This window comes from Macaca thibetana, chromosome 20 (assembly GCF_024542745.1).
Source record: "Macaca thibetana thibetana isolate TM-01 chromosome 20, ASM2454274v1, whole genome shotgun sequence".
NCBI classification, from domain to species: Eukaryota; Metazoa; Chordata; class Mammalia; order Primates; family Cercopithecidae; genus Macaca; species Macaca thibetana.
In genome coordinates, this window is record NC_065597.1 from 72,535,008 (window position 1) to 72,558,417 (window position 23,410).

Sequence of the window (23,410 nt, forward strand, 5' to 3'; positions counted from 1 at the left end):
AGCAATATGGCGCTTGTCTTAGACCAGTCTCTCAGTCACTCCGCGATGGTTCCCCCACAGCCTGCCTGTCCTATCCTGGCCTTTCTCCCGCCCCTCCACGGGAATCCAAGCTCTGGTTCAGATCTCGTCCGCTCCTGAGCATCCTCGGTGCCCCAAAGAGACCGCGCACGTGCAGAGAGACCTGAAGGACACAGAACAGCAGATTTTTGCCTCGGCTCTTTGGTCTAGGGGTATGATCTTCGCTTAGAGTGCGAGAGGTGCCTGGATCAACTCCCTCACGAGCCCTAGTCTCCATTCAGAAGAGAACCCAAGTCTAGGGGTAATTAGTAGTGAAAGATGCATTTGAGATGGATGGAGTGTATGGGAAGGGGCACGCGATGCCTGCTCAGCAACCCGCTCCTCATCCCGAGCCCGCCGCTTGCGGAAGTGTCGGTCTCCGTCGTCCTCCCCTGCATTATCCATTACACGAACGGTGCCGCCCAGTGGTCGGAAGCCTCTTAATAATGACCCTCCAAAGTTTGCCCTCTACATCCCCAGCTGGCTCGGTGTTAATCTCAGGATCGCAACGTTGGGTGTTTACTTTCCTGCCCCAACATGTGTGTTATTTTCCTTTTCAAAAAATCTATATTTTAATGAAGTTCTTTTCCCTTAATACCTAGTAAACGCTTCAGTCCAGGAGTTCGAGACCAGCCTGGGCAACACAGTGAACGCCCCGTCTCTACCAAAAACAAATACCTTCGTAAACCACTGAAAACTCAAAATAAGTTAAAGGAGAAAGCGACACCCTGCACGATCCCAGGTCACTAGTGTCTGCCGACCGGAGGACATACCTGCAGCTGCGACTCTCCGCAGCCTTCACCCGGTGGAAGGATACCCCAACGCGGCGCTGCTCGGCACTCGGACTAAACTTGGGTTCCGCTGGTAAACATTTTTTTTTTCTGGGTGAAATATTAACTCAATCCTGGCGATACTCTTTGAAATTGAAATGTTTATTTTATTTATTTTCTATTTTGAGACGGAGTCTCGCCCTGTCACCCAGGCTACAGTGCAGTGGCGAGATCTTGGCTCTCTGCAACCTCCGGCCTCCCAGGTTCAAGCGATTCTCCTGACTCAGCCTCCTGAATAGCTGGGACTGCAGGAGCGCACCACCACGTCCCACTAATTTTTATATTTTTAGTAGAGACGGAGTTTTATCTTTTGAGTCAGGCTGGTCTCGAACTCCTGACCTCATGATCTGCGCGTCGGTCTCCCAAAAAGCGGGGATTAGAGGCGTTGAGCCACCGCGCCCGGTTCATCACCGGTATTTATGATTGTTTTCTTTTTTACTTTGCTACCCCGTGATCAGTTGATAGAGGATACAAAGTTTTTCATTACAATAATCAATTAAACTACGCATGTCGCTGGGCGCGGTGGCTCACGCCTGTAATCCCAGCACTTTGGGAGACCGAGGCGGGCGGATCACCTGAGGAGTTCGAGACCAGCCTGGCCAACATGAAGAAACCCCACCCTCTCTACTAAAAATACAAAAATTAGCCGGGCGTGATAGCGCATGCCTGTGATCCCAGCTATTCGGAAGGCTGAGGCAGGAGAATCGCTTGAACTCGGAAGGCGAAGGTTTCAGTGAGCGGAGATCACGCCATTGCACTCCAGCCTGGGCAACGAGAGCGAAACTCCGTTTCCAAAACAAAACAAAACAGAAAACTACACATGTCCTTTGACCCCATGGGGCAACTCCTCACCGCAAGCAATCCCAGCCCCGCGTCTGTCACGGTTTCCATCACTTGAGCTTTAGTTTGTGAAGTCAATCCAGCTCCCAGGACTCGCGTTCTCTGTCTTCAAGCTCCGCAGTTCCCCAGGGCCCTGCCGGAGCTCTCTGGGTCGCCCTCTCTGCTATTCTGGCCCTAGGTCCTTAGTTGCGCGACTGCAGGAGCAGGGCGAGGTCCGAGTGTTCCTTGGGCGGTCCGGGGCGACTGACCGGCTCACTCAGTTCGGGGGTGCAGTGTACTTGTCGCCCACGGTGCAGTGACAGGAGAAGAAAACATTAACCTCGCAACGACCACGAAGGGACTCGAACCCTCAATCTTCTGATCCGGAATCAGACGCCTTATCCATTAGGCCACGCGGCCCTGCGGCTACAATTGCCGCAGCTTTTCTCATAAAGCTTTCTAGAGCCTATGCTGTGACTTTAATACGCATGCTTAGAGTGAGGGGGAGGCCCGTCCTTCCGGGCCTTGCGGTGGGCTAGTCTGCGAGCTCGGCCACCGCGCCCAACTTCTGAGGCTGCTGGGCGGAAACTGCCGCCGTGGGCCCAGAGCTGTGAGTTCGAGCCCTGGCGAGCCCGCCCGACCCCACCCTCCCCGCCGCAGGCCCCTCCGAGACGCCGTTTGGGAGCTCTTTCCTCCATGTGCCTCCCGCCGCTTTGGGTCAGGGTCTGCAAGCTGCTTTCGCAGCCCCTGTGCTTGCTCCATCACCGGTGAACCTGCAAAGGTGTGTTTCAAAGGCTTTTGGCCCCAGACTTTATTCTGGCCGCCTGGAAAGCGGAGGCCGTGTCTCCTGCGTTTCTATGGCCCAGCGCGGGGTGGAGGTGGGGCGCGCATGCACAGGGACATGGCTGGGAGAGGGATATGCGTCCTCTTCCTGGTACCCTTCTTCCCCCTGGATGCTCCCATAACCGAACTGCCAACCCAGCCCAGCCCAGTCCAGCCCATGTTGGGTTCCCGAGTCCCGGAACCTGGGCACAGGCCCCAGCTCAGTTCCCATGGACACTATTGCGTCCATATGCAGTGCCAGGTGCTTTACACACATTATCTCACTTATTTCACACGTCTTTGAGAACAGGCACTGTTCGCAGCAGATATTTATTGCACGGCCACCCCCACGCTGCCACGCTTCGCTCTCGGATGTGGAAACCGGGGGTTGGGGGGTGGATGGAGGCAAGAATGGCGCTGGAGTTCTGCCACCGTCTCAGCAGCCCCCGGGTGGCCGCGGCGCCCTCAGGGCTGGAGGCAGAGCCGGCGCCGGAGCGAGCTGCGGATCTCCAGGCAGGCCTTGCGGAGTTCATCGCAGTCGGGGCCCAGCACGTCCTGCTCACACATCCGCCTGTTGACCTGAGGACCACACCCAGCCTGTGCCTGGGGTTACAGCCCTCCGGGGCTCACCCTGCCCCAAGGGAGAGCTGCTGGCCTGGTGCATTGCAAGGCCTAAAATTTCAAGGGCTGCCGGGAGGGATATCTCTGAGGCTCACAGAGCTCCAGAGGACTAACGGTGAATTCCTCTGCTCTGGCCGGACATGTCCCCACCCAGCAGGACAGGCTCCCACCCCGTAGGTCCTCTCTCAGCAGACCAGCTGCACCCCACCTGGTCCTCAGCCTAATGGACTTCAGCCCCCTGACAGGCCTTGGAAATACTCAAACCAACCAACCACATCTGCCTGTGAGAACCAGGGGGCATCTCATTCTCTTGTCACTACAAAGCCAGCTTCCCCCTGGCCCTGCAGGTTCACCCTGCTCTGAGCACAAGCCCAGGTGGCCCCGCATGGTGTGCAGCGTCCTCCTCCCCACCCAACTGCAGTACGTGTGAGTAAGAACTGCTATGGATGGCATCTGTGCAGCGTCGGGCATCCTGTGTTTGGTTATCTTGTAGTATTGAGGGCAGAGGATCCCTCTTTTGCCAGTGGAGTTCATAGGAGGTGATCAGAATAGAAGGGCTGGGGAGAAGGGCAAATCCAGCTCCTTGCCCCTTGTCACCCCGGAACCCCCCAACACACCTCAGTCAGCAGCTCCAGCAGGTCTCTCCCGGGGTTGGCTCTGAGGACCTCCACCAGTGTCTGGATAAAATCTGAGCCCTTGTCATCGCGATAGGCCACATAGCCTAGGTCAGGGGACCAGGGCCAGAGCATCAGACCAGGGCCCCAACCCTCTGCCTTCCAATTCCAGGGGTCCTACTGTTGGTGGAAGGTGGGGTACAAGCAGGCAGGACCCAGGAATCAGGCAAGAGAACAGGGCAGGGAGCAGGGACTTCTTGCATCTGGAACAAGTTGTTGCTAGATATTTGCAGAGGTGAGCCTATGGAGAGATTGACTACTGAGCACACATTTACTGTGCACCTACTATGTGCCAGACACTGACCAGTGCCTCCGGGCAGGCAGATCTCCCCGGCCTCGTGGAATTCACAGCCTAGAGGAAACCTGCACACACAGTGGTTGGCACAGCGGCACCTCACAGCACTCACCATCACTGCTGTTACTACACATCGTAACCCATGTAGGGAACATGGCTGGACCACAGCTGGGCTGGCATCTCTGTGCCCCAACCCTAAGCCCTAGCTGCCCCTAAGGCTACTCTAGATCGTAGGCCAGGAAGTTGGGCCCTGTGTAACCACGGGCTTCCCGATGACCCATCTCCTTACCCTCCGCGGCTGAGTAGACCGTCAGGATGTCTGCTTGGTCAGACCTCCCTGGAGGGGCGCCCCTGCAGGAGCTGCCTGCAAGAGGAATCAATTCCAGTGATCAACATTGTGGAACTCCATCAGCTCCAGGAGCTCCCAATCTGTGGCTTAAGGGCAGCCCAGGGAGGTGGAAAGAGCGCAGGGCAGGAAAGACAAACGGAAGTTCAAAGCTTGGCCCAGCCACTTACCAACTGTGACCTCAGAAAAGCTATTTGAGCTTGCCGACTCCAGCGTTCTTTTCAGGCTCCAACAGGGGAAGAAGTTCCCATTTCCCAAAGGCCCTTGCAGTTAAGGAAGATTTTTTTCTTCCCATTGTCTTGGCAAACAGAGGATGCAGGTGGCAGCCATACCCCAGCTTAGAGCCCTGGAGATGCTCTCTGGACAGTCCCCACCACCAGCCCTGCCCAAACCCAGGCCCTGGAAGGAAGGCAGAACCCACCTTGGGCCTCAGCGTAGATCTGTAGGACATCTGCATGGGAGGGAACAGATGGAGGTGCCCGCAGCCAGCTCCAGTACCAGGGGAGAGCTGTGGGCCCCACACCAGCATCCCTGTTTCCTGAAGAGGGTGGGGAGAGGCAGATAGTCTCACTCCGGGGATACCTGGGGGTGCTCAGGGGTCTTGTGTGAACGTGAGGTCAAGGTGAGAACCCAGCTCCAGAGCTCCAGGGCAGGCTTGCCAGACTGGAGACATTCAGAGCTCTGAATGACAAGTGTTGAGAGTTAAGGGTTCAAGGTCATGGACTTGACCTCTAGGAGAGGACAGGAGAGGGGACAGGGAAGGGCGGGTACCCAGGCTTACTGGAGGAGGTAGACAGTGAGTCCTGGGGACTAAGGCTGGCCGAGAAGTGAGGGCAGGAGGCCGGGCCACTCACCCCCACGGCAGGCCTGCAGCAGGAAGACCTTGGGGCGGCCCCACAGCACCCGGCAGCGGCTCAGCTCCTGCATCAGTGCCTCGGGCTGTACTTCTTGTCTGTCAGCCCCCAGCAGCTGACCCTGTGGTCCCCCATGGGCCATCAGGGCCACAAGGACACAGCTCACAGGGCCCCTGCAGGTGTCCAGTTGCTTCTGGAACTGGGCCAGCTCCTCCTGGAAAGCCTGGGTGGGAACAATGTTGAGGCCTGGGCCAAAGCCACCACCTCCCCAGCCCCTGGCTGCCCTCTGCCAGGCTGAGAAGGTTTCCCAGATCCTACCCACCTGGCCTCCCACCACCTGCCACTCACAGACCCAGGGAGGAAGCCCTCTTTTTTTTCTTTTTGAGATGGAGTCTTGCTCTGTCACCCAGGCTGGAGTGCAGTGGGGCGATCTCGGCTCACTGCTATATCCGCCTCCCAGGTTTACCCGATTCTCCTGCCTCAGCCTCCTGAGTAGCTGGGACTACAGGCGTGCAGCACCACGCCCTACTAATTTTGTCTTTATAGTAGAGACAAGGTTTCACCATGGTGGTCAGGCTGGTCTCAAACTCCTAACCTCAAGTGATCCACCCGCCTCGGCCTCCCAAAGTGTTGGGATTACAGGCATGAGCCACTGCGCCCAACCAGAAGCCCTTTTCTAACTCCCTCCTGCAAGGCCTTGGCATGGCCTCTTTAGAGCTGACATAGAGACCCAGCTTCCTGGAGCCAGTTCTCCTCCTGCCCTGGTGGGGAAGCTGCACCAAGAAGTTGAGAGGTGTGAGGAGAGCGGAGTGGGCTGCTGGGAGCCAAGAGGGAAACCAAGACTTGCAGCTAAAGCTTTAAGCTGGGGGGGGGTGGGGGGGGGCCGAGAACCAGCCAATGAGGGAGGCCTTGGAGACCCTGGAGACCAGGCTTCTAGAGGCAGGGAAGTGACAGGCCCGACGCAGGCAGTAGGAGGACAGAGGCTAGACGTGTGGTGCACTTCCTGCCAGTGATGGAGAGAGGCCCAGGAGAGAGGCCCCAGGTTCCTAGGGAGGGGTCTTCCTTCAGAGCACCAGCATAAGTTCTTGGTTTCCCCTCACCTGGGCTGTAGGGTCCGTTCTCACGGTGGTCTCAAAGCCCAGGGCCCGGCATAGGCCCCCCAGCGCCTCCACGTCATGCTGGGCCCCAGGCCGGCCTTGGATCACAGCCAGGAGGAGGGCAGCCCTGGTCTTGGACAGGTCATACTGTGTGTTGGGACCAGGGGCCAGCTGCAGAGAGGGTTAAGACGCATCTGAAGTGGCCTGAGAGGACTCCAGCTCCTGGCCTCCCCGGCCTGGGTCTCCCTAAGCTTCTTCCCACTGGAAACTGTGGCCATGTGATTGGACCCCTGCCCTGTCCCCCTCACCTCAGGCCTCCAGGGCTCCACGCCTCCCAGGCACAGTGCTCCCCGCAAGGAGCTCCGAAGGACAGGGCAGCAGGTGCCCCCTGTGGACTCTTCAGTCACCTTGCGGAAGAGCTGAGGATGGGGCCGAGAAAAGACTCAGCCAGGCTTGTGGCTTCTATAGTCTCTTCAGGGTCACCTGCTAGAATGCAGAGAGGAGGAGGCCGGCAAAGGACAGACAGGCAGGATGGCCTCAAGCGAGACCCAGGCTCCAGTTCAGGCTCAAGGTTCTGGACTTAGCTGGGCGTGGATGGTCTCGAATGGACAGTGGCCACACCATTGACCCCTGCCCTGGGATCAGTGCGCGTAGAGGTGGGGATGTTCCCTAGAGTAGGGCAGGGCCTGCTGGGAAGGCTCACGGGGTGGGCACTACCCTGCTGGGCAATCTGTGGAGGACAGCTGGGGCCCCCTCACCTCCAGGGCTGCCCAGGGGCCACCCAACTGCATAGTGAGACCTTCAGCCTTGGAGACCAGACTTGAATCATTCCTAGTCCCAGCCTCCAGGGTCCTGTGATCTAACAGGGCGGATAATCACTGCCTGGTGTGGAAAGGGGCAGTCTGAAGTGCATGCATGGATGCAAGGAAGGGCATCGCTGGCAGCCTGTAGAGGACTGTGCAGGGCTCCTGGGACAACAAGAGGGCATGGCAGGCAGAGGGAACCGCTTGGGCCAAGGCATGGAGTTGGGAGGAGTCTGGAGTGTCGGGGCATCCTGAGTGGGTTGTCGGGGGTCCCGAGTTGGGGGTGGGGGGCTGATACCACTTCTGTAGACAATAAAGGTTTGTAGAATGAATCGGAGGGAGGATACACGTGAATGAATCTAACTGTAACTGACTCAGGGGGACACAGCAGAACCAGCAGAGACAGCAGAAGCAGCCCCACTTCCCTGGGCCTCCCCCTCCAGCGTCCCCACCTCCGTCAGCAGCTGCACCAGGGACCAGTGAGGAAAGCGGCCACAGAGCTCTCTCAGGCCAGCAAGGAAGGCTCCGGACTCCAGGGCAGCTGAGTGGAGAAGCAGCGCGTTGGCCTGGAGTGAGGCCCGAGGCTCTGCTCCTGGGTTCCTGCCCAGCCCCTGGATCCTGAGCCAGCTCACTCACACCCAGGGCCACTCGAGAGCAGCAGGAAGACTTTGGGGCAGCCCCTCAGGGCCCCGCAGCCACTCAGCTCCCGGACCAACTGCTGTGGCTGCTTCAGCTGCCCTCTGGGGGCCACCAAGGCCACTAAGGCACACCCCACAGGGTGCCTGTGGGCATCCAGCCGCTCCCGGAACCAAGCCAGCTTCTCGAGGAAGCCCTAGGGGCAAAAGTGAGACTGGCTTGAGTCCGGGGAGGTTTGGGGTCGGGAGGAGAACCTGGGTCAGGGGACAGTGGGGAAGGGCTCGGTGCTGGGCCTGAGGGTAGAGGTAAGAGGCAGAGGCTCACCTGGACTGGGACCTGCCTCCTCTCCCAGCTCTCAAAGCCCAGGGCCTGGAACACATCCTCCAGGGCAGTGACTGCAGCGGCCACCACCCCAGGGCTGATGAGCATCAGGGCTGCCTTTGGACCCCGGACATCGTACTTCCCCTGGGGAGGTAAGGCCAGAGCTAGGCTGGGCTGGGCTGGGGCTCAGCTGGGAGGCAGGAGCAGCTGGGCCGGGTGGTGCCGCCTGCTACCTTTCTCCCCAGGCTGTCTCGAGTGTCTGCCATCTGCGTGGCCACCCGCAGGGTCCCAGCCACCAGAAAGGCCATAGGGCCAGGCGGGGCTTCCTCCAAGCACCAAGCACGAAGCTCGCCTCCTGGCCCTGGGCTTTCAGTGCCCTGGGTCCTAACCCTTGCCCTCTCTCCTAATGACTGCTATCAGCTCTGCTTATGAGCTGAGCTGGACTCTGCCCCTTCCCTGGAACCCTGGGTCCTGGCCCCGCTCTCCCAGCTCAGGCTCCATTCTCTGGCTTCTGCCGGTGACTTCTTTGCTGGCACTGATGTGCCCGTATCTGAGCCAGGAACCTGTGCTGAATCCTATTCTTAGCTCCTGGCCTACGTGCTTATCTGATCTCGTTACACCCGAGTGTCTCCCTTTGGAGCCAGCCACCACCACCAAGAAGTCCTTGTACCGTCCTGGCCACCCACCACACGCATGCACACAACACCAGGCCCCCAGAGGTAAAAATTACCAACTGGAATCAGTCCTGTCCACAGCAAGACCTCTCTTGCTTCTTACGGCAAACCATGGCAGGCACTGCAGGATGATGTGTGCATGGGAGGTTGGCTGAGAAAGGCCTGGGGGCAGAGAGGGCTGCCACATGCACACCTGTTACCAAGGGACCAGAGCATCTACTGGCCCCCGCCTCCCCTCAGCCAAGGGCCCTGAGGCCACCAGCAGGTGAAAGAGATGGAACCAGCACGGGTGGAAGGAGGGGTCGTGCCTGGGTGATCACTAGTTCTGACCACACACCCACCAGCTCGTGGTGGGCCCCGGCCTGGGGCTCCTGGTAGGGAGAAGTTGGATGTCAGGGGCTGGTGGGAAGGACAGGCCCACTGTCAGCCCCTTCTCTAAGGGACTCAGTCTGGGGCAGCCTTGAGTTCTGGATCCCCAACGCGCAGCAAGAGGGTCCCACCACTGACCAAGCAGCGTCTCTGGGCCCTTCTTCCTTTCACAGTTGTGAGAGAGGAGTGGCCTGGTGAAGACCCTGAGTCCTGCTCAACTCCCTGTTCTGCAAGGGCACAGATGGTGCCCCCAGAGCAGGGCAGGCACTGGCTGACACATGGGGACAAGAGTCCCAAGGGACACGGCTGCCCATTGGGGCCCAGCCAAACTGGACACCAAGGATGTGGCTCCCCTTGGTGACAGCGCAGCAGAATGTGCCACCAGGACACAAGGCCAGGGCAAAGGGTTTATATTCCAGGTTTCCCCACATTCCAGACACCGAAAGAACAGAACACTCTGGAGGGAAGTTTTCACATTTATTAATACTCTTCTGTTGCCCTTTGGAGGCCCGCAGGGCTGAGTCCTTGCAGGGCCTCTGGTCTGTCCCTGTTCATGGAAGGCAGTGCTCAGGAGGCAGCAGCAAAGTGCCCATGAAGTGGGGCGCCAGTGCCGGTGGAGCTGGAGGTTAGTGACGATGGAACCTGGCACCAGTGCCGATGGAGCAGGCCGTTAGTGCCGATGGAGTTGGACGTAGTGACGATGGAGCGAGGTGTTAATGCCAATAGAGCTGGACGTTAGTGACAATGGAGTGGGGCGCCAGTGCCGATGGAGCAGGGCATTAGTGCTGATGGAGTGGGGCGCCGAGTGGGGCGTTAGTGCCAATGGAGCGGGGCGCCAGTGCTGATGGAGCGGGGGATGGAGTGGGCGCCAGTGCCAATGGAGCGGGCACCAGTGTCGATGGAGCAGGGCATTAATGCGGATGGAGCGGGGTGCCAGTGCCGATGGAGTGGGCACCAGTGTCGATGGAGCGGGGCGTTAATGCCGATGGAGCGGGGTACCAGTGCCAATGGAGTGGGATGCTAGTGCTGATAGAATGCTAGTGCTAAGTATGGTGCAGCCGCACCTCTGGAGGAGCAGTTGGCAGCCAGGCACCCTGTTCTTGGTCTCCAGGGTTGGCCTCCTGTCGCTGTAGCCACCATTATCCTCACCAGACTGGTGGGCAAGTGGCTCTCAGAGCCTCATGTTAGGGCAAGTAGACCGAGGGCAAGGGCAGGCCGAGTCCGTGTGGCCAGGACAGGGCAGAGTGGTCATGGCCTGGAAACGGAAGTGGGTGGGGGCCAGAAAGCCCCTGCGCCCTAAGACCCGTGGTCCCACAGGTGTGGGCTGACTGTCCGTCCCAAAGCCCAGCAACCCCCTGGGGGCCAAGGCCAGTCCTCCATGCCCACTGAAAGGCACAGGTTGGCAGGGCAGAGGCCTGACTCATGGACCCACCCCAGAGGGTGGGGGCCAAAGAGCCACACAGTCAAATGAGGCTCGGGGGCTTCTGGGAAGGGACCTAGACCTGAGTCCTCGCCACCCTGCTGCCCCTGTCAGGAATGTGTTGGGGCTCCAGAAACTAGAGGGGAAGAGAAACGCTAGGCGCAGAAGGGGGAAAGACGACAAGATCAGGGGACGGGAGGGGGGCTTCCGTTCCCTTTGAGTGCTGGGCAAGTCCTCAGAGCCGAGCAGGGCAGGCGAGCTCCGAGTGTGGGGTACCCTGGGGTCCCTCGGACAGCCCAGGAGGTGGCCACAAATAGAAGGAGAGTCCCAGTGGTGAATGAAGTAGGATGTGCCGTGGCTGGGCCTCCCCCAAGTTTCCGGCCACGCTGGCTGCTCACCCCACGGGCTGGGCCATCTTGGCGTGCAGGCTCTGATGCGCGATGAGGTGCGCACGCTGCTTGAAGCTCTTGTCGCACTCTCCGCAGCCAAAGGGCCGCTCACCGGTGTGCACACGCCGATGGTCCAGCAGGTAGGAGCGCAGCGAGAAGCTCTTGCCGCAGTCGCTGCAGCCGAAAGGCTTCTCGCCCGTGTGGATGCGCTGGTGGTCAGCCAGGTAGGCGCTGCGGCTGAAGCTCTTGCCGCACTCGGAACAGGAGAAGGGCTTCTCGCCCGTGTGCACGCCTTGGTGGCGCACCAGGTCCGAGGAGCTGCGGAAGCTCTTGTCGCACTCGGGGCACTTGTGCGGCTTCTCGCCCGTGTGCGTGCGCTGGTGCCGCGCCAGGTCCGAGCCCCAGCGGAAGCGCTTTCCACACTGCCCGCAGCTGTGTGGCTTCTCGGCTGCCAGGTCCCGGAACTGGCGCCGGCGAGTGGGTGGCCGCCCCCGTCGCGCACCCACCACTGGGCCCAGGGCCGCCCTCGGCCGGTTCTCACTCTCCCAGGTCTCAGCCTCCTCCGGGCTCCAGGACACAGTCACGTCGCTGCCTGTCTGGCCCGGCAGCACCGGCACCACCTCCTCCAGCCGGGACTTCTCATTTTGGCCTTTGAGCCCCAAACCTGCAAGGGGAAGGAGGCGACCTCTTCAGTCCCACTCGGTTCTGGGGCCAGAGCTGAGGTGAGGAAGAAACAAGGCTAGGGAAAGCTTCCTGGCCTCCAGGTTCAGAAAGCCCTGCGCTCACACTGCCGAATCCTCAGTTTCCTTATCTATAAAATGGGGGTGATTGGCCGGGCGCAGTGGCTCAAGCCTGTAATCCCAACATTTTGGGAGGCTGAGGCAGGCGGATAACCTGAGGTTAGAAGTCCCAGACCAGCCTGGCCAATATGGCGAAACCCCGTCCCTACTAAAAATACAAAAATTAGCAGGACGTGGTAGCACTTCTCTGTAATCCCAGCTACTCAGGAGGCTGAGGCAGAAGAATCACTTGAACCCAGAAAGCGGAGGTTGCAGTGAGCCGGGATCATGCCATTGCACTCCAAGAGCAAGACTTTGTCTTAAAAATAAACAAACAAAACAAAAACAAAAACCCAAATAAAACAGGGATGATGAAAAAATGCGGCAGAGCAGCAGTCTGAGCAAGCCTCTGATCCTGCCTGCATAGGCCAGCCCCCTAAGCCATCTGTGCCCTGCAAGCCACACTGGGATCCAATGTCCCACTCTGAACCCCAGATATCAAGCTCCACAGCAGAAAAGATTTACAGTAATTTTGAAAATTTTCAAGGGCTAGGCGTGGTGGCTCACGCCTGTAATCCCAGCACTTTGGGAGGCCGAGGTGGGCGGATCACGAAATCAGGAGTTCGAGACCAGCCTGACCAACATGGTGAAAACTCGTCTCTATTAAAAATACAAAAAAATTAGCCAGGAATGGTGGCTCATGTCTGTAATCCCAGCTACTCAGGAGGCTGAGGCAGGAGAATTGCTTGAACCCGGGAGGTGGAAGTTTCAGTGAGCTGAGATCACACCACTACATTCCAGCCTGGCGACAGAGGAAGACTCCATCTCAAAAAAGAAAATAAAGAAAAAATTTTTCCCAACTGTCACAGTCGGAAACTGAGAAACCAAACTGGTCTGGCTAGTGTGGCTCCCTTCACCATGCAGGCTCTAGTTCTCCAAACTCAACACATGACAGATCTGGGCAGAGGTCGCAGCCCATCCTGCTGGGAGTGTGGACTCAACAAGATGATCCCTGATGGTGCTGAGAAGGGGCCTGGCGTGGAGAGGGAACTGGTAAGGGCAGTTCTGACAAGCAGGGGCCCAGGCTGGTGAGCAGCTGGGGTTCCCCGTCAGCACCCCTGCTCCTGGCAGCCCAAAGTGGCCTCACAGCCATGCCTGATCCAACTCCCAGCTGTGTCCCTTCAGCATCCACTGACCTGAGTCTCAGGTCCCTTATGTGTAAAATGGGGACAATTCTTCTATGCACTAGGCAGTGAGACTCAAAGGAGAAGCTGCCCTTACGAGCACTCAGGGCTCGGCAGCGCTGGCGCCGTCCCATGCTGCATGTGGAAAGGCACAAAAACTGATCGTCAGCCAAGAAAGGAGTTACTCAGGCTCTTGGCAAGACTTGGGGATAGGCTGCTTTGGAACCAGCTAAGGATGGGGTGAGAAAGAAGACTGAAGTTCCAACAGGATGGGGGGCGGCCAGCCTGGACCCAAAGGCCCTGGGTGCTTACCCAGGGTGGTGTTCCGGGAGTTCTCCCGCTTTATGTCCCAGAAGAGATCCCGCTGAGCAGGGTCCAGGGTGCCCCATTCTTCCCGGGAGAAATAGAATGGAATGTCTCCCAATGCCACAGGTCCCTGGAATGGGGCGAGAAGACCTGGCTCAGGGCTCCCTTGCTCAGGCCTCCCAGCAGCACTGGCGGGGACAGGATGGGTCAGATGAAAGAGGCCTGATGGGACAGTAAGTCCCATTTTACAAACTCAACAGAGCCAAGTGCCTTAAAGAAGACAAAGGGACTGGTGACTCACATGGACCCCAGAGACAAAGCAGGTGTCCGTCGTCTCTCTGGTACGCCCCTCTTTAAGAAAAGCAGGAGGCTGGGCTGAAGGAGAAGAATGGAGCCTTAGAAAGGCCAGCCCAGGCCTGACACCGATGCCTATGGCCTCCCCAACCTGTGCGCATTCACACATGCCCTAGACTTCACAGAGGGAGCTGTCCTGCCTATGACCCTTAGGGCAATACCGGTGACAGAGCTAAGTCCCTGCCCAGCCACTCTACTGCCCACAAGGACAGAGGCTTACTCACCGCTATGGCTGTGCTGCTCTTGGGGAACAGATGGCCGCCTCCGTGCCCCCACCATCGGGGGAGGCCCCTTGGCCTGAGATCCCTGGCCTGCAGCCTCGGGTTCCGCCTCCTCCGAGGGCACATCCTGTGCAGGAACCACAATATGCTCATCAGCCCGAGACCAGACCAGGGGAGACAGAGTTTATTCCCTGGGAAGGAGACACAGGACATGACCCTCAGGATGCTGGGGTGTGGGAAGGAGACCAATATGGTGCCCCAGGAAAGTCCAGAGGAGAATGTGATACCAGGCAATGCTGTGTGCCCGAGGACGCTCCCTGATCATTCACGAGGCAAGAACCAGCCCTGAAAGGCCAGAATCACAGCCACTTAGCAAGCGGGGAGCTGGGGACCCTCCTGCCAAAGGCACAACCCCATCCCCTAGCCACTCATCAGAACCTCCCCAGATGCATCCAATATGAAGGATCCAACATCCCACAAGGTAATTGGGGCCCCGGACAGCTCCACCTTCTAGCCCCACTCTGGAGCTGGCTCTCTGCACACCCTAGTGTCCTCAGAGCCAGGCCTAGAGCAAAATGCAAATAAACATCAGCAGACCCTGCATGGAGCTAAAACTTCCTTTCTGGAACATTCACACTTCAGCCCTATTGTTGCCTTCCACAGCCGCAAAAAATAAATCACATTTACTTTGGACTGCATCTTTCAGAAAGGCACCCATGGCATGCTGTGCTTGTGTGCCTGCTCCTGGGGGCTCTGTGTCTCCCCTACCCTGTGAGCCTCTAGGAGACTTATCTCTGCAGGGTACCTACTCGCCAGGTACCATCCAGGTGACTCTGGATATTGAAGGGCCCCTCACCTGCGGCCAGGCTTTCAATGGCTGCTTCTGTAGGTCCTCCACCAAGGCGACAGCCTCCTCGCCACTTCCTGGGTGCTGCTCGCGCACCCAGCCCTGGATCTCCCCTGGAAGCACCGTCAGGAACTGCTCCAGCACCAGCAGCTCCAGGATCTGCTCCTTGGTGCGCAACTCGGGCCGCAGCCAGCGGCAGCAGAGCTCCCAGAGCTGGCTGAAGGCCTCATGAGGCCCATGCACATCCCCATAGCAGAACTGCCGGAAGCGCTGGCGGCAGGCTTCGGAATCCCTGCTGTCCTCATGCTGGGCAGATTCCTGTTCCCAGGAGGAATCTTCCACTTTGACAATCAGAAGCCCTTCTCCCTCCCCAGAGGTCTGGTCCTGGGGCTCCAAGGGGGCTGCCATTCCCCTGGCCTGAGGCTCAGGGTTGGTCGGCCTCAACCTGGGCCCCAGAACCTGTACTTTTAGTCTCCCAGAGGGATCCCCTGTGGTTGCTGGGCCGGCATCTGGATGTGTACTCCTGGGGAAAGAGCAAAATGGCAGGACTGAGGAGGAAGGATGTGGAATACAGGAGCAAACCCCAGGCTGAAGAGCCATCCAGTCCCATCCTTTCATGGCCCTGAAGCCTTTTCTAGGCTTTACTGTAATGCCTTGCTCACGTGACTATCTCTATTAACACAGGCCCACAAGCTCTCATCCCAAAGCCAGAAATACAAAACCCGGGTATTTCATAACTCTTTGAAAGCAAAACCCAATATCAATCATTTGGCAGCACCACCTGACCTGATATAAGCATATTTATAATCTCAATTTATTCCACTAAATGTAAATATTCAAAATTATGGCAGAAATATTAATAACATATATCTTCAGTTTATAAAAATTCATTGAGCTATACCCACTGATGTGTTTTTCTGTATGGACATTATACATCAACTAAAAATCTTTTTTTTTTTTTTTTTGAGAGAGTCTCACTCTGTTGCCCAGGCTGGAGTGCAGTGGTGCAATCTTGGTTCACTGCAACCTCTGCCTCCTGGGTTCAAGCGATTCTCCTGCCTCAGCCTCCCAAGTAGCTGAGACTACAGGCACCAGCTACCACGCCCAGCTAATTTTTGTATTTTTAGTAGAGACGAGGTTTCATCATGTTGGCCAGGATGGTCTCGAACTCCTGACCTTGTGATCCACCCGCCTTGGCCTCCCAAAGTGCTGGGATTACAGGCATGAGCCACTGCGCCCTGCCTAATTAAAAAATTTTAACTGATGTGTTTCATTATTTAGTGTTGCCCCAGATCCCTCTGGAGATGTGCTTGATATATTGTATGTGCACTATATTAGTTTTCTCAAATTTGAAAACCTCTGAATTCCAAAACACATCTGGCCCTGAGGTGTCACAGAAGGCCTCATAGACACCATCCAAAGCCATTTATCCACAGGTACATATAAATGTATGACACCTTTATACCTTACATCGTTACTCTTTACTGAAAAGTGTATTATGCAATTTTCAGTAATCGATTTTTTGTTTCAACAATACAAATACAAACTGGCCGGGCTTGGTGGTTTATGCCTGTAATCCCAGCATTTTGGGAGACAGAGATAGGATGATTGCTTGAGGCCAGGGGTTCAAGACCACTTTGGGAAGACAATGTGAGACGCCATCTGTACCAAAAAACAAAAAAAGCCGGGTGGGGCTCCTGTAGTCCCAGCTACTGGGGAGGCTGAAGAGGGAAGATCTCCTGAGTCCAGGAGTTTGAGGTTGCAATGAGCTATGATCGCACCACCGTACTCCAGCCTGGGCAACAGACTGAGGCTGTCTCAAAAAAAAAAAAAAGTAAAAAAAAAAAAAAAAAAAAACCATCGTAATAAAAAAGGGGGGAAGATTCAAACAATACAGAAGTCCGTAAAACTCTCCCTTCCTCAATGCAATTGTACCCCCCGACTTAACAGTCTGACAAGTGACGTCCCAGACCTTTTCTCTGTGCTTTTACTAAAAAAGCCATCCATGGGGGGAGAAAAGAAAAGAAAAAGAAGGTGCTTCATGTGTTTTTACATAAATGAGACCTTACTGCACAGACAGCGGCACTATGAGCTTCCGCGGTACGGATACGCTCCAGTTTCTTAATCAATACTCAAGTGATGCATTCGGGTTGTTTCCAATTATTTAGTCCACCCTAGGCGCTTTATTTATTCTGCTCCTCACAAGACCCCTGAAAGGTGCGTGCACCATTCTCATCCTCTGGTGACTTCGAAGAAGACTTTCCTCGAAGAGGGCCGGGACTCACCAGGGTCGCTCAGCAGGACACGGCAGGCGGGAAGGCGAGCCAGCCAGAGCCCCGTGCTGTCCCCCGCAGCCTCGCCCGCGGGGCGAGCGGCGATCGTGCAGGGGCGTCTGCCCGCGGACCAAGAGGGCAGAGCGGCGCGGGGGACCCAGCACTTCCTAGTAGTGCGCCCGCCCTCCGGCCTCTGCCTCGGGGCGCTGATCCCGGCCACCCGGAGCCCGGTGCTTGATGTCGGAGCCAGGCGGCCAGAGCCCCCGTCCCCGCCCCCGCCCCCGAAACACACAACGCCCACGGCGGCCCAGGAGACACCACTTCCGCCGCCAGTTCTCGGCGCCGGAAGTGGTCGCAGGGCTCGCTGGGAAACTACGCGGCGCAAGCATTCCCTAGCTCCCAGAAAGCCGTTCGTTCACTGAGCCCGCCTTCTCCCTGACTGATGGCCAATGAACAGGAAGAATTCTCAGGCTCCCTATTAGAAGACGGAAACGCCATATGCGTTATACACCTGCATCCGGGAGGAAAGGCAACGTTTTACGTCTAGATTTGCTTTGTTTTCTTTCGTAGCCGCTTTTCTGTCACATTTCCTTGCGCCTCTGGCCCTTGAGCGACAAAAAGGGGAAGCCAAGGCTGGCCCGAGGAAAGGAGAGGGCATATGGCCTAGCCACGAGTGGAGCGCCTGCTCCGCCGGAAGGGATGCGCTGGAGCGGCGTTTTCCTTCCGCCACGGTCTTTCTATGCCAACTCGTAGGTGAGGGCCGAAAGGCCGTGGGCGGTGGAGCTTGGGCCTGGGAGACTTGTTTCCAGCCTCTTGGGTCCCGCTCCTCCCAATTCCCTGGAGAGGCGTGTAGCTTCCTGGGAAATGCCGTCGGGTAAGGGGCGCGGAGCCTCCTGCGGCGATCCTCTGTCTTCGGGTCGCCTTAGCAGGACGCGGCAAGAAGACACTGACCTGGCCGCAGTCCCGCGCTCTCCCACCAGCTGCTTCGTCCACCAGGAGCTGCGGGGCGTCAGGGATCCAACGGCCCTGAGGGATCTAGAGCAGGGGGGCTCGGGGTTCTCCTTTCCATACCCTCGGATCCTCTCCCACTCTTTCCACGCCTCGACCCGAAGATAATCTCAGGCTCCAGATATCTTTCATAAATGGAAAGAGCTTTCCTGGTTTGTTTTGTCTTAATTTTGTAGGTGTTGCATGCTTGGAAGAGAAAATTAAGAAAATTAATTGGCAAATCATAAAGATAGCTTTCTCATGATAGCCACAAGGCTTGCTCCCTCACTCTGCTCATACGTCACCCCCTCAAGGAAGCCTCCCGGAGCTCTGTAAACAGCCTCAGCTCTGCCTTGCTTTTCTCCCTAATGTTTATCACTACCTGACATATACTTGTGTAATATTTGTTTCCCACGACTCAACGATAAGTGTTCATGAGGGCAGACACTTTTTAATGCCCTACCACGAACACCTAGAATTGTGCCTGGCACATGGCAGATGCCTAGTAAATATTTGTTTAATGAATGAAGGTAAAAAACATTTCTAATACGACCATCCAGGAATAAGCACTGTTCATATTTTAGTCTGTTCTTACAGTTTTACTGTTTAGTTATATGTCTGTGAATGTGTATATATATATTATATATAGTTTATATATATATATATATTTTTTTTTTTTTTTTTGAGACGGAGTCTCGCTCTGTCACCCAGGCTGCACTGCAGTGGCCCCATCTTGGCTCACTGCAACCTCTGCCTTCCGGGTTCAAGCGGTTCTCCTGCCTCAGCCTCCCGAATAGCTAGGATTACAGGCATGTGTCACCATGCCCGGCTAATTTTGTATTTTTAGTAGAGATGGGGTTTCTCCATGTTGGTCAGGCTGGGCTCGAACTCCCGACTTCAGATGATCTGCCTGCCTCGGCCTCCCAAAGTACTGAGATTACAGGCATGAGCCAGTATGCCCGGCAGAATTTTCATCTTTTAAGTCCGCCACCCTTGGACACTTACATTGTTTCCATCTTTCTGTATTTGCAGATATGCTTCTACATACACCTTTATGCATTTGCTTGAACATTTCCCTGAGAACAACCAGAAATGGAATTGCCAAATTACTTTGTGTACATATTTCCAAACTGTCCTCCAGAAAGAATGTAATGCTTTGATCTTCCACTTGAGAATCAAATGTTTACCTTCCTCTGTTCCTCCAGATTTGGACATTTACAGTGTTCAGCCTTTGTTGTGGCATTCCAGTTCAACTGGGAAACAGCTTGATGTAGCGTCCCCAGGTCCACAGTAATACATATTAAACTTTTTTTTTTTCTGGTGCAGTGCTGCAATTTCGTGGCTCACTGCAACCTCCACCTCCCAGGTTCAAGCGATCCTCCCACCTCAGCCTCCCTAGTAGCTGGGATTACAGGTGCACGCCACCACACCAGGCTAAGTTTTGTATTTTTAGTAGAGATGGGGTTTCACCAGGTTAGCCAGGCTGGTCTTGAACTCCTGACCTCAAGGGATCTGCCTGCCTCAGCCTTCTTCCAAAGTGCTGGGATTACAGGTGAGAACCACTGTGCCTATCCTATTAAACTTTTAAATCATGATAGTTACCATGTATGGAGTGTTTATATTGCCAGGCAGTGAGCTGAGTCCTTTACATCTCACGCTTATTCTGTGCAACAGCCCAATGGGAGAAATTCCATGAATATAGTTACCATTTCCTTGATTTCTAGGGAAGCTGGATATGTTTTCTTTTTTCAAGTATTATTTCTATTTATCCTTTTGTGAATTGCCTGTTATTTTCATTGGAATATACTTTTTTTTTTTTTTTAAAGAGTCTCATTCTGTTGCCCAGGCTGGAGTGCAATGGTGCGATCTCAGCCCATTGCAAACCTTTGCCTCCCCGGTTTAAGCAATTCTCCTGCCTCAGCCTCCCAAGTAGCTGGGATTACAGGCACCCACCACCACGCCTAGCTAATTTTTTGTATTTTTAGTAGAGACGGGATTTTGCCATGTTGGCCAGCCTGGTCTCGAACTCCTGACCTCAGGTCATCCACCCACTTCAGCCTCCCGAACTGCTGGGATTATAGGCTTGAGCCCCCGCGCCCGGCCACACCATTGTTTTGAAGAGAAAAATTGGTAAAAATAATTGTTTAGTTGTGAAGATGGTTACCCAAATGGGTAAGAGAGATTTCTAAGAGTTACAGAATAGCAACTGCAGGAAGGAACTTGTGCCCTTAGGACTGAGGAAGTAAAAAGGGAGGAAACTTGGAAACACGAAAGAGCCCTTCCCCTTTCAATTCAAGGCAGAGACTGGACCTCAGAAGAGGGAGTGGGTGCCCCGAGAACTCACTGCTGGCGGACAGCGGAAAGGGCAGCTGCCGGACCAAGGTGAGGACAACGGAAGTGAAGGCCACTGGCTACCTCTCCTGCCCTCCGCTGGCCGCATTGGAGAACTGCACCAGGAAGAAGACAGCCCCTCCCTTCCGCTCTGACCTGACAGTGTTCCTCCATCGCCCTCTATTGGAGAAGAACAACATCAAGCTGGCTAGCAAGGAACTGCGTAGAGTCCCGCTGGGTATCACGCTGGATCTCACCCAAAGCTGAGATGTCATCCAGCTCAGTATCACAGAGCAGAACGAAAAGGATGTGTTTGGGCTGAGAGGCCATACATTGGTAACTGGCACATGAACTGTATTTTCTATTGAGCATTGCTGGTATATGGCAAGTTTGCATACAATTATATTGAAATTGACCACCTAATTGCACTTTCTTATTCCTTCTGATAATTTTTCACGTGTTCTTTTTCTTTCTTTTTTTAGAGGGATTCTCACTCTGTCACCCAGGCTGCAGTCCAGTGGCACAATCTCGGTTCACTGCAAGCTTCGCCTCCCAGGTTCATGCCATTCTCCTGCCTCAGCCTCCCTAGTAGCTGGGACTACAGGCACCTGCCACCATGCCTGGCTAATTTTTTGTATTTTTAGTAGAAAGGGGGTTTCACTGTGTTAGCCAGGATGGTTTATATCTCCTGACCTCATGATCCGCCCACCTCAGCCTCTTTTTTGTATTTTTAGTAGAGATTTCACCATGTTAGCCAGGATGGTCTTGATTTCCTGACATCATGATCTGCCCACCTCAGCCTCCCAAAGTGCTCGGAATACAGGCGTGAGCCACAGTGCCTGGCCATTTTTTGTTTTGTTTTGTTTTTTGTTTTTTGAGACGGAGTCTTGCTCTGTGGCCCAGGCTGGAGTACAGTGGCGCAATCTTTGCTCACTGCAACCTCCACCTCCCACGTTCAAGCAATTATCCTGCCTCAGCCTCCCAAGTAACTGGGGGTACAGGAGCACACCACCACATCTAGCTAATTTTTTGTATTTTTAGTAGAGACAGGGTTTTACCATGTTGGCCAGGCTGGTCTTGAACTCCTGACCTCGTGATCCACCCTCCTTGGCCTCCCAAAGTGCTGGGATTACAGGCATGAGCCACCACGCCTGGACCCTTTTTTTTTTTTTCTAAAATGGAGTCTTTCTCGGTCGCCCAGGCTGGAGTGTAGGGGTGTGATCTCAGCTCATTGCAACCTTCCCCTCCCAGGTTCAAGCAGTTCTGCCTCAGCCTCCCAAGTAGCTGGGATTACAGGTGTGCGCCACCATGCCCGCTAATTTTTGTATTTTTGGTAGAGATGAGGTTTCGCCATGTTGCCCAGGCTGGTCTCAAACTCCTGACCTCAAGTGATCTACCTGCCTTGGTCTCCTATAGTGTTGGGATTACAGGCGTGAGACATCACGCCCAGCCCACTGTTTTTTTCTAGCTAGAAAATATAGTCTAAGGCGGCTGGGCGTGGTGGCTTACGCCTGTAATCCCAGCACTTTGGGAGGCGGAGGTGGGTGGATCACAAAGTCAGAAGATCGAGACCATCCTGGCTAACACGGTAAAACCCCATCTCTACTAAAAATAAAAAAAATTAGCTGGGCATGGTGGCAGGCACCTTGTCCCAGCTACTGAGCAGGCTGAGGCAGTTGAATCACTTGAACCCGGGAGGCGGAGCTTGCAGTGAGCTGAGGTCGCGCCACTGCACTCCAGCCTGGGCCACAGTGAGACTCCATCTGAAACAAACAAAAAAAAAAGATTGACAGAATGAGTATAAATTCTGGACCAAAAAACCACAACTTTACTTTCTTCATTATTTATAGACTATATTTTCTTTTTTTTTTTTTTTTTAGTAGCTGGGACCACAGGCGCCCGCCACCACGCCCGGCTAATTGTTTGTATTTTTAGTAGAGACGCGGTTTCACTGTGTTAGCCAGGATGGTCTCGATCTCCTGACCTCATGATCCGCCCGCCTCAGCCTCCCAAAGTGCTGGAATTACAGGTCTGAGCCACTGCGCCCAGCCTCTGTCAATCCTGCAGCATTTACAACTCAAAACAATGTTAAAAATTGAAGACTGCAGTCAAAATTGGGATCTTAAGTTCATGAAATTGCTTTTTATAACATGATTAAGTATCTGTTGTTGGTCTCTGATACGTATTTGTGCAAAAGAACAAGACAGGGTCTTGTTCTTTCACCCAGGCTGCAGTGCAGTGGTGCAATCACTGCTCACTGTATCGTGGAACACCTGGGCCCAAGTGTCCTCCCACCTCAGCCTCCCAAGTAGCTAGAACTACAGGCGCCCGCCTTTATGCATGGCAGATATTCATGTTCTTGTTAAGGACGTTCTATATATTCACATTTCCAGCAGAAAGACTTCTAGTTATTCCCCAATATCTGTTCTCCCCTTCTATAATGGGAGCTTTTTGATGGACACATCAAAAAGAATTGCTTGGACTTGGGAGGGGAAGATTGCAGTGAGCCATGATCGCACCACTGCACTCCAGCCTGGGTGACAGAACCGTTTAAGAAATGCCGTTTAAGAAAAAAAAAGAAAGAAAAATAGAGAGGGCTAGGTGTGGTGGCTCATACCTGTAATCCAAGCACTTTGTGAGGCCCAGGCAGGTAGATAACTTGAAGCCAAGAGTTCAAGACCAGGCTGGACAACATAGTGAGACCTTGTCTCTACAAAAAAAAAAAAAAAAAAAGGCTGGGTGCGTGGCTTATACCTGTAATCCCAGCACTTTGGGAGGCTGAGGCAGACACATCACCTGAGGTCAGGAGTTCAAGACCAGCCTGGCCAACATGGTGAAACCCTGTCTCTACTAAAAAAACAACAAATTAGCTGGGTGTGGTGGCGGGTGCCTGTAATCCCAGCTACTTGGGAGGCTGAAGCAGGAGAATCGCTTGAACCTGGGAGGCAGAGGTTGCAGTGAGTGGAGATCACACCACTGCACTCCAGCCTGTGCAAAAGAGCAAAACTGTGTCTAAATATATATATATATATATATATATATATTTTTTTTTTTTTTTAGTTAGCTGGGCTTGCTGGCACCTTAGTCCCAGGTAGTCAGGA

At 55.0% G+C, this 23,410-nt stretch overlaps 2 protein-coding genes, 1 long non-coding RNA gene and 1 other non-coding gene across 7 annotated transcripts; 1 reads left to right on the top strand and 3 right to left on the bottom strand.

The window, feature by feature from the left end:
* Positions 1 to 2,053: 2,053 nt before the first annotated feature.
* Positions 2,054 to 2,126, bottom strand: TRNAR-CCG (transfer RNA arginine (anticodon CCG)). The gene has a single exon. It is a non-coding gene; the product is annotated as a tRNA-Arg (tRNA).
* Positions 2,127 to 2,497: 371 nt separating this feature from the next.
* Positions 2,498 to 8,669, bottom strand: LOC126944647 (caspase-14-like). Of its 3 annotated transcripts, XM_050774354.1 has the most exons (12): positions 8,409 to 8,669; positions 8,179 to 8,319; positions 7,855 to 8,050; positions 7,671 to 7,759; positions 6,724 to 6,834; positions 6,419 to 6,586; positions 5,319 to 5,541; positions 4,886 to 5,002; positions 4,635 to 4,727; positions 4,408 to 4,482; positions 3,767 to 3,870; positions 2,498 to 3,107 (listed from the first exon to the last, which is right to left on the bottom strand). In XM_050774354.1, exons 1-12 carry the CDS (start codon positions 8,481 to 8,483, stop codon positions 2,994 to 2,996), a joined length of 1,506 nt encoding a protein of 501 aa, XP_050630311.1. In that variant the 5' UTR covers positions 8,484 to 8,669; the 3' UTR covers positions 2,498 to 2,993. The 3 variants fall into 3 exon arrangements, with proteins under 3 accessions (XP_050630311.1, XP_050630313.1, XP_050630312.1); XM_050774356.1 differs by lacking the exon at positions 6,724 to 6,834; XM_050774355.1 differs by lacking the exon at positions 4,635 to 4,727.
* Positions 8,670 to 9,683: 1,014 nt separating this feature from the next.
* Positions 9,684 to 17,145, bottom strand: ZNF213 (zinc finger protein 213). 2 transcript variants are annotated; one of them, XM_050774406.1, is made up of 6 exons: positions 17,004 to 17,145; positions 14,728 to 15,241; positions 13,875 to 13,998; positions 13,598 to 13,671; positions 13,303 to 13,426; positions 9,684 to 11,691 (listed from the first exon to the last, which is right to left on the bottom strand). In XM_050774406.1, the coding sequence occupies exons 2-6, from the start codon at positions 15,124 to 15,126 to the stop codon at positions 11,033 to 11,035; spliced, it is 1,380 nt and encodes a 459-aa protein (XP_050630363.1). In that variant the 5' UTR covers positions 15,127 to 15,241; positions 17,004 to 17,145; the 3' UTR covers positions 9,684 to 11,032. The 2 variants fall into 2 exon arrangements, with proteins under 2 accessions (XP_050630363.1, XP_050630362.1); XM_050774405.1 differs by lacking the exons at positions 13,303 to 13,426; positions 13,598 to 13,671; positions 17,004 to 17,145 and having other exon boundaries at positions 14,728 to 15,294.
* Positions 17,146 to 18,670: 1,525 nt separating this feature from the next.
* On the top strand, positions 18,671 to 20,724 carry LOC126944803 (uncharacterized). The gene is made up of 2 exons (XR_007722187.1): positions 18,671 to 19,530; positions 20,276 to 20,724. It is a non-coding gene; the product is annotated as an uncharacterized LOC126944803 (long non-coding RNA).
* Positions 20,725 to 23,410: the final 2,686 nt, after the last annotated feature.

Bases quoted from the DNA above. Each gene is read 5' to 3' on its own strand.
- LOC126944647 (XM_050774354.1), bottom strand. From the start codon at position 8,483: ATGGCCTTTCTGGTGGCTGGGACCCTGCGGGTGGCCACGCAGATGGCA. The intron at 7,760-7,854 runs GTGAGTGAGCTG...TTCTCCACTCAG, and splicing joins GCTCTCGAGTGGCCCTGGGT to CTGCCCTGGAGTCCGGAGCC. The intron at 4,728-4,885 runs GTGGGTTCTGCC...CTTAACTGCAAG, and splicing joins GATCTACGCTGAGGCCCAAG to GGCCTTTGGGAAATGGGAAC.
- ZNF213 (XM_050774406.1), bottom strand. From the start codon at position 15,126: ATGGCAGCCCCCTTGGAGCCCCAGGACCAGACCTCTGGGGAGGGAGAA. The intron at 13,999-14,727 runs GTGAGGGGCCCT...GTTCCTGCACAG, and splicing joins CATTGAAAGCCTGGCCGCAG to GATGTGCCCTCGGAGGAGGC. The intron at 13,672-13,874 runs GTGAGTAAGCCT...CTTCTCCTTCAG, and splicing joins AGAGCAGCACAGCCATAGCG to CCCAGCCTCCTGCTTTTCTT.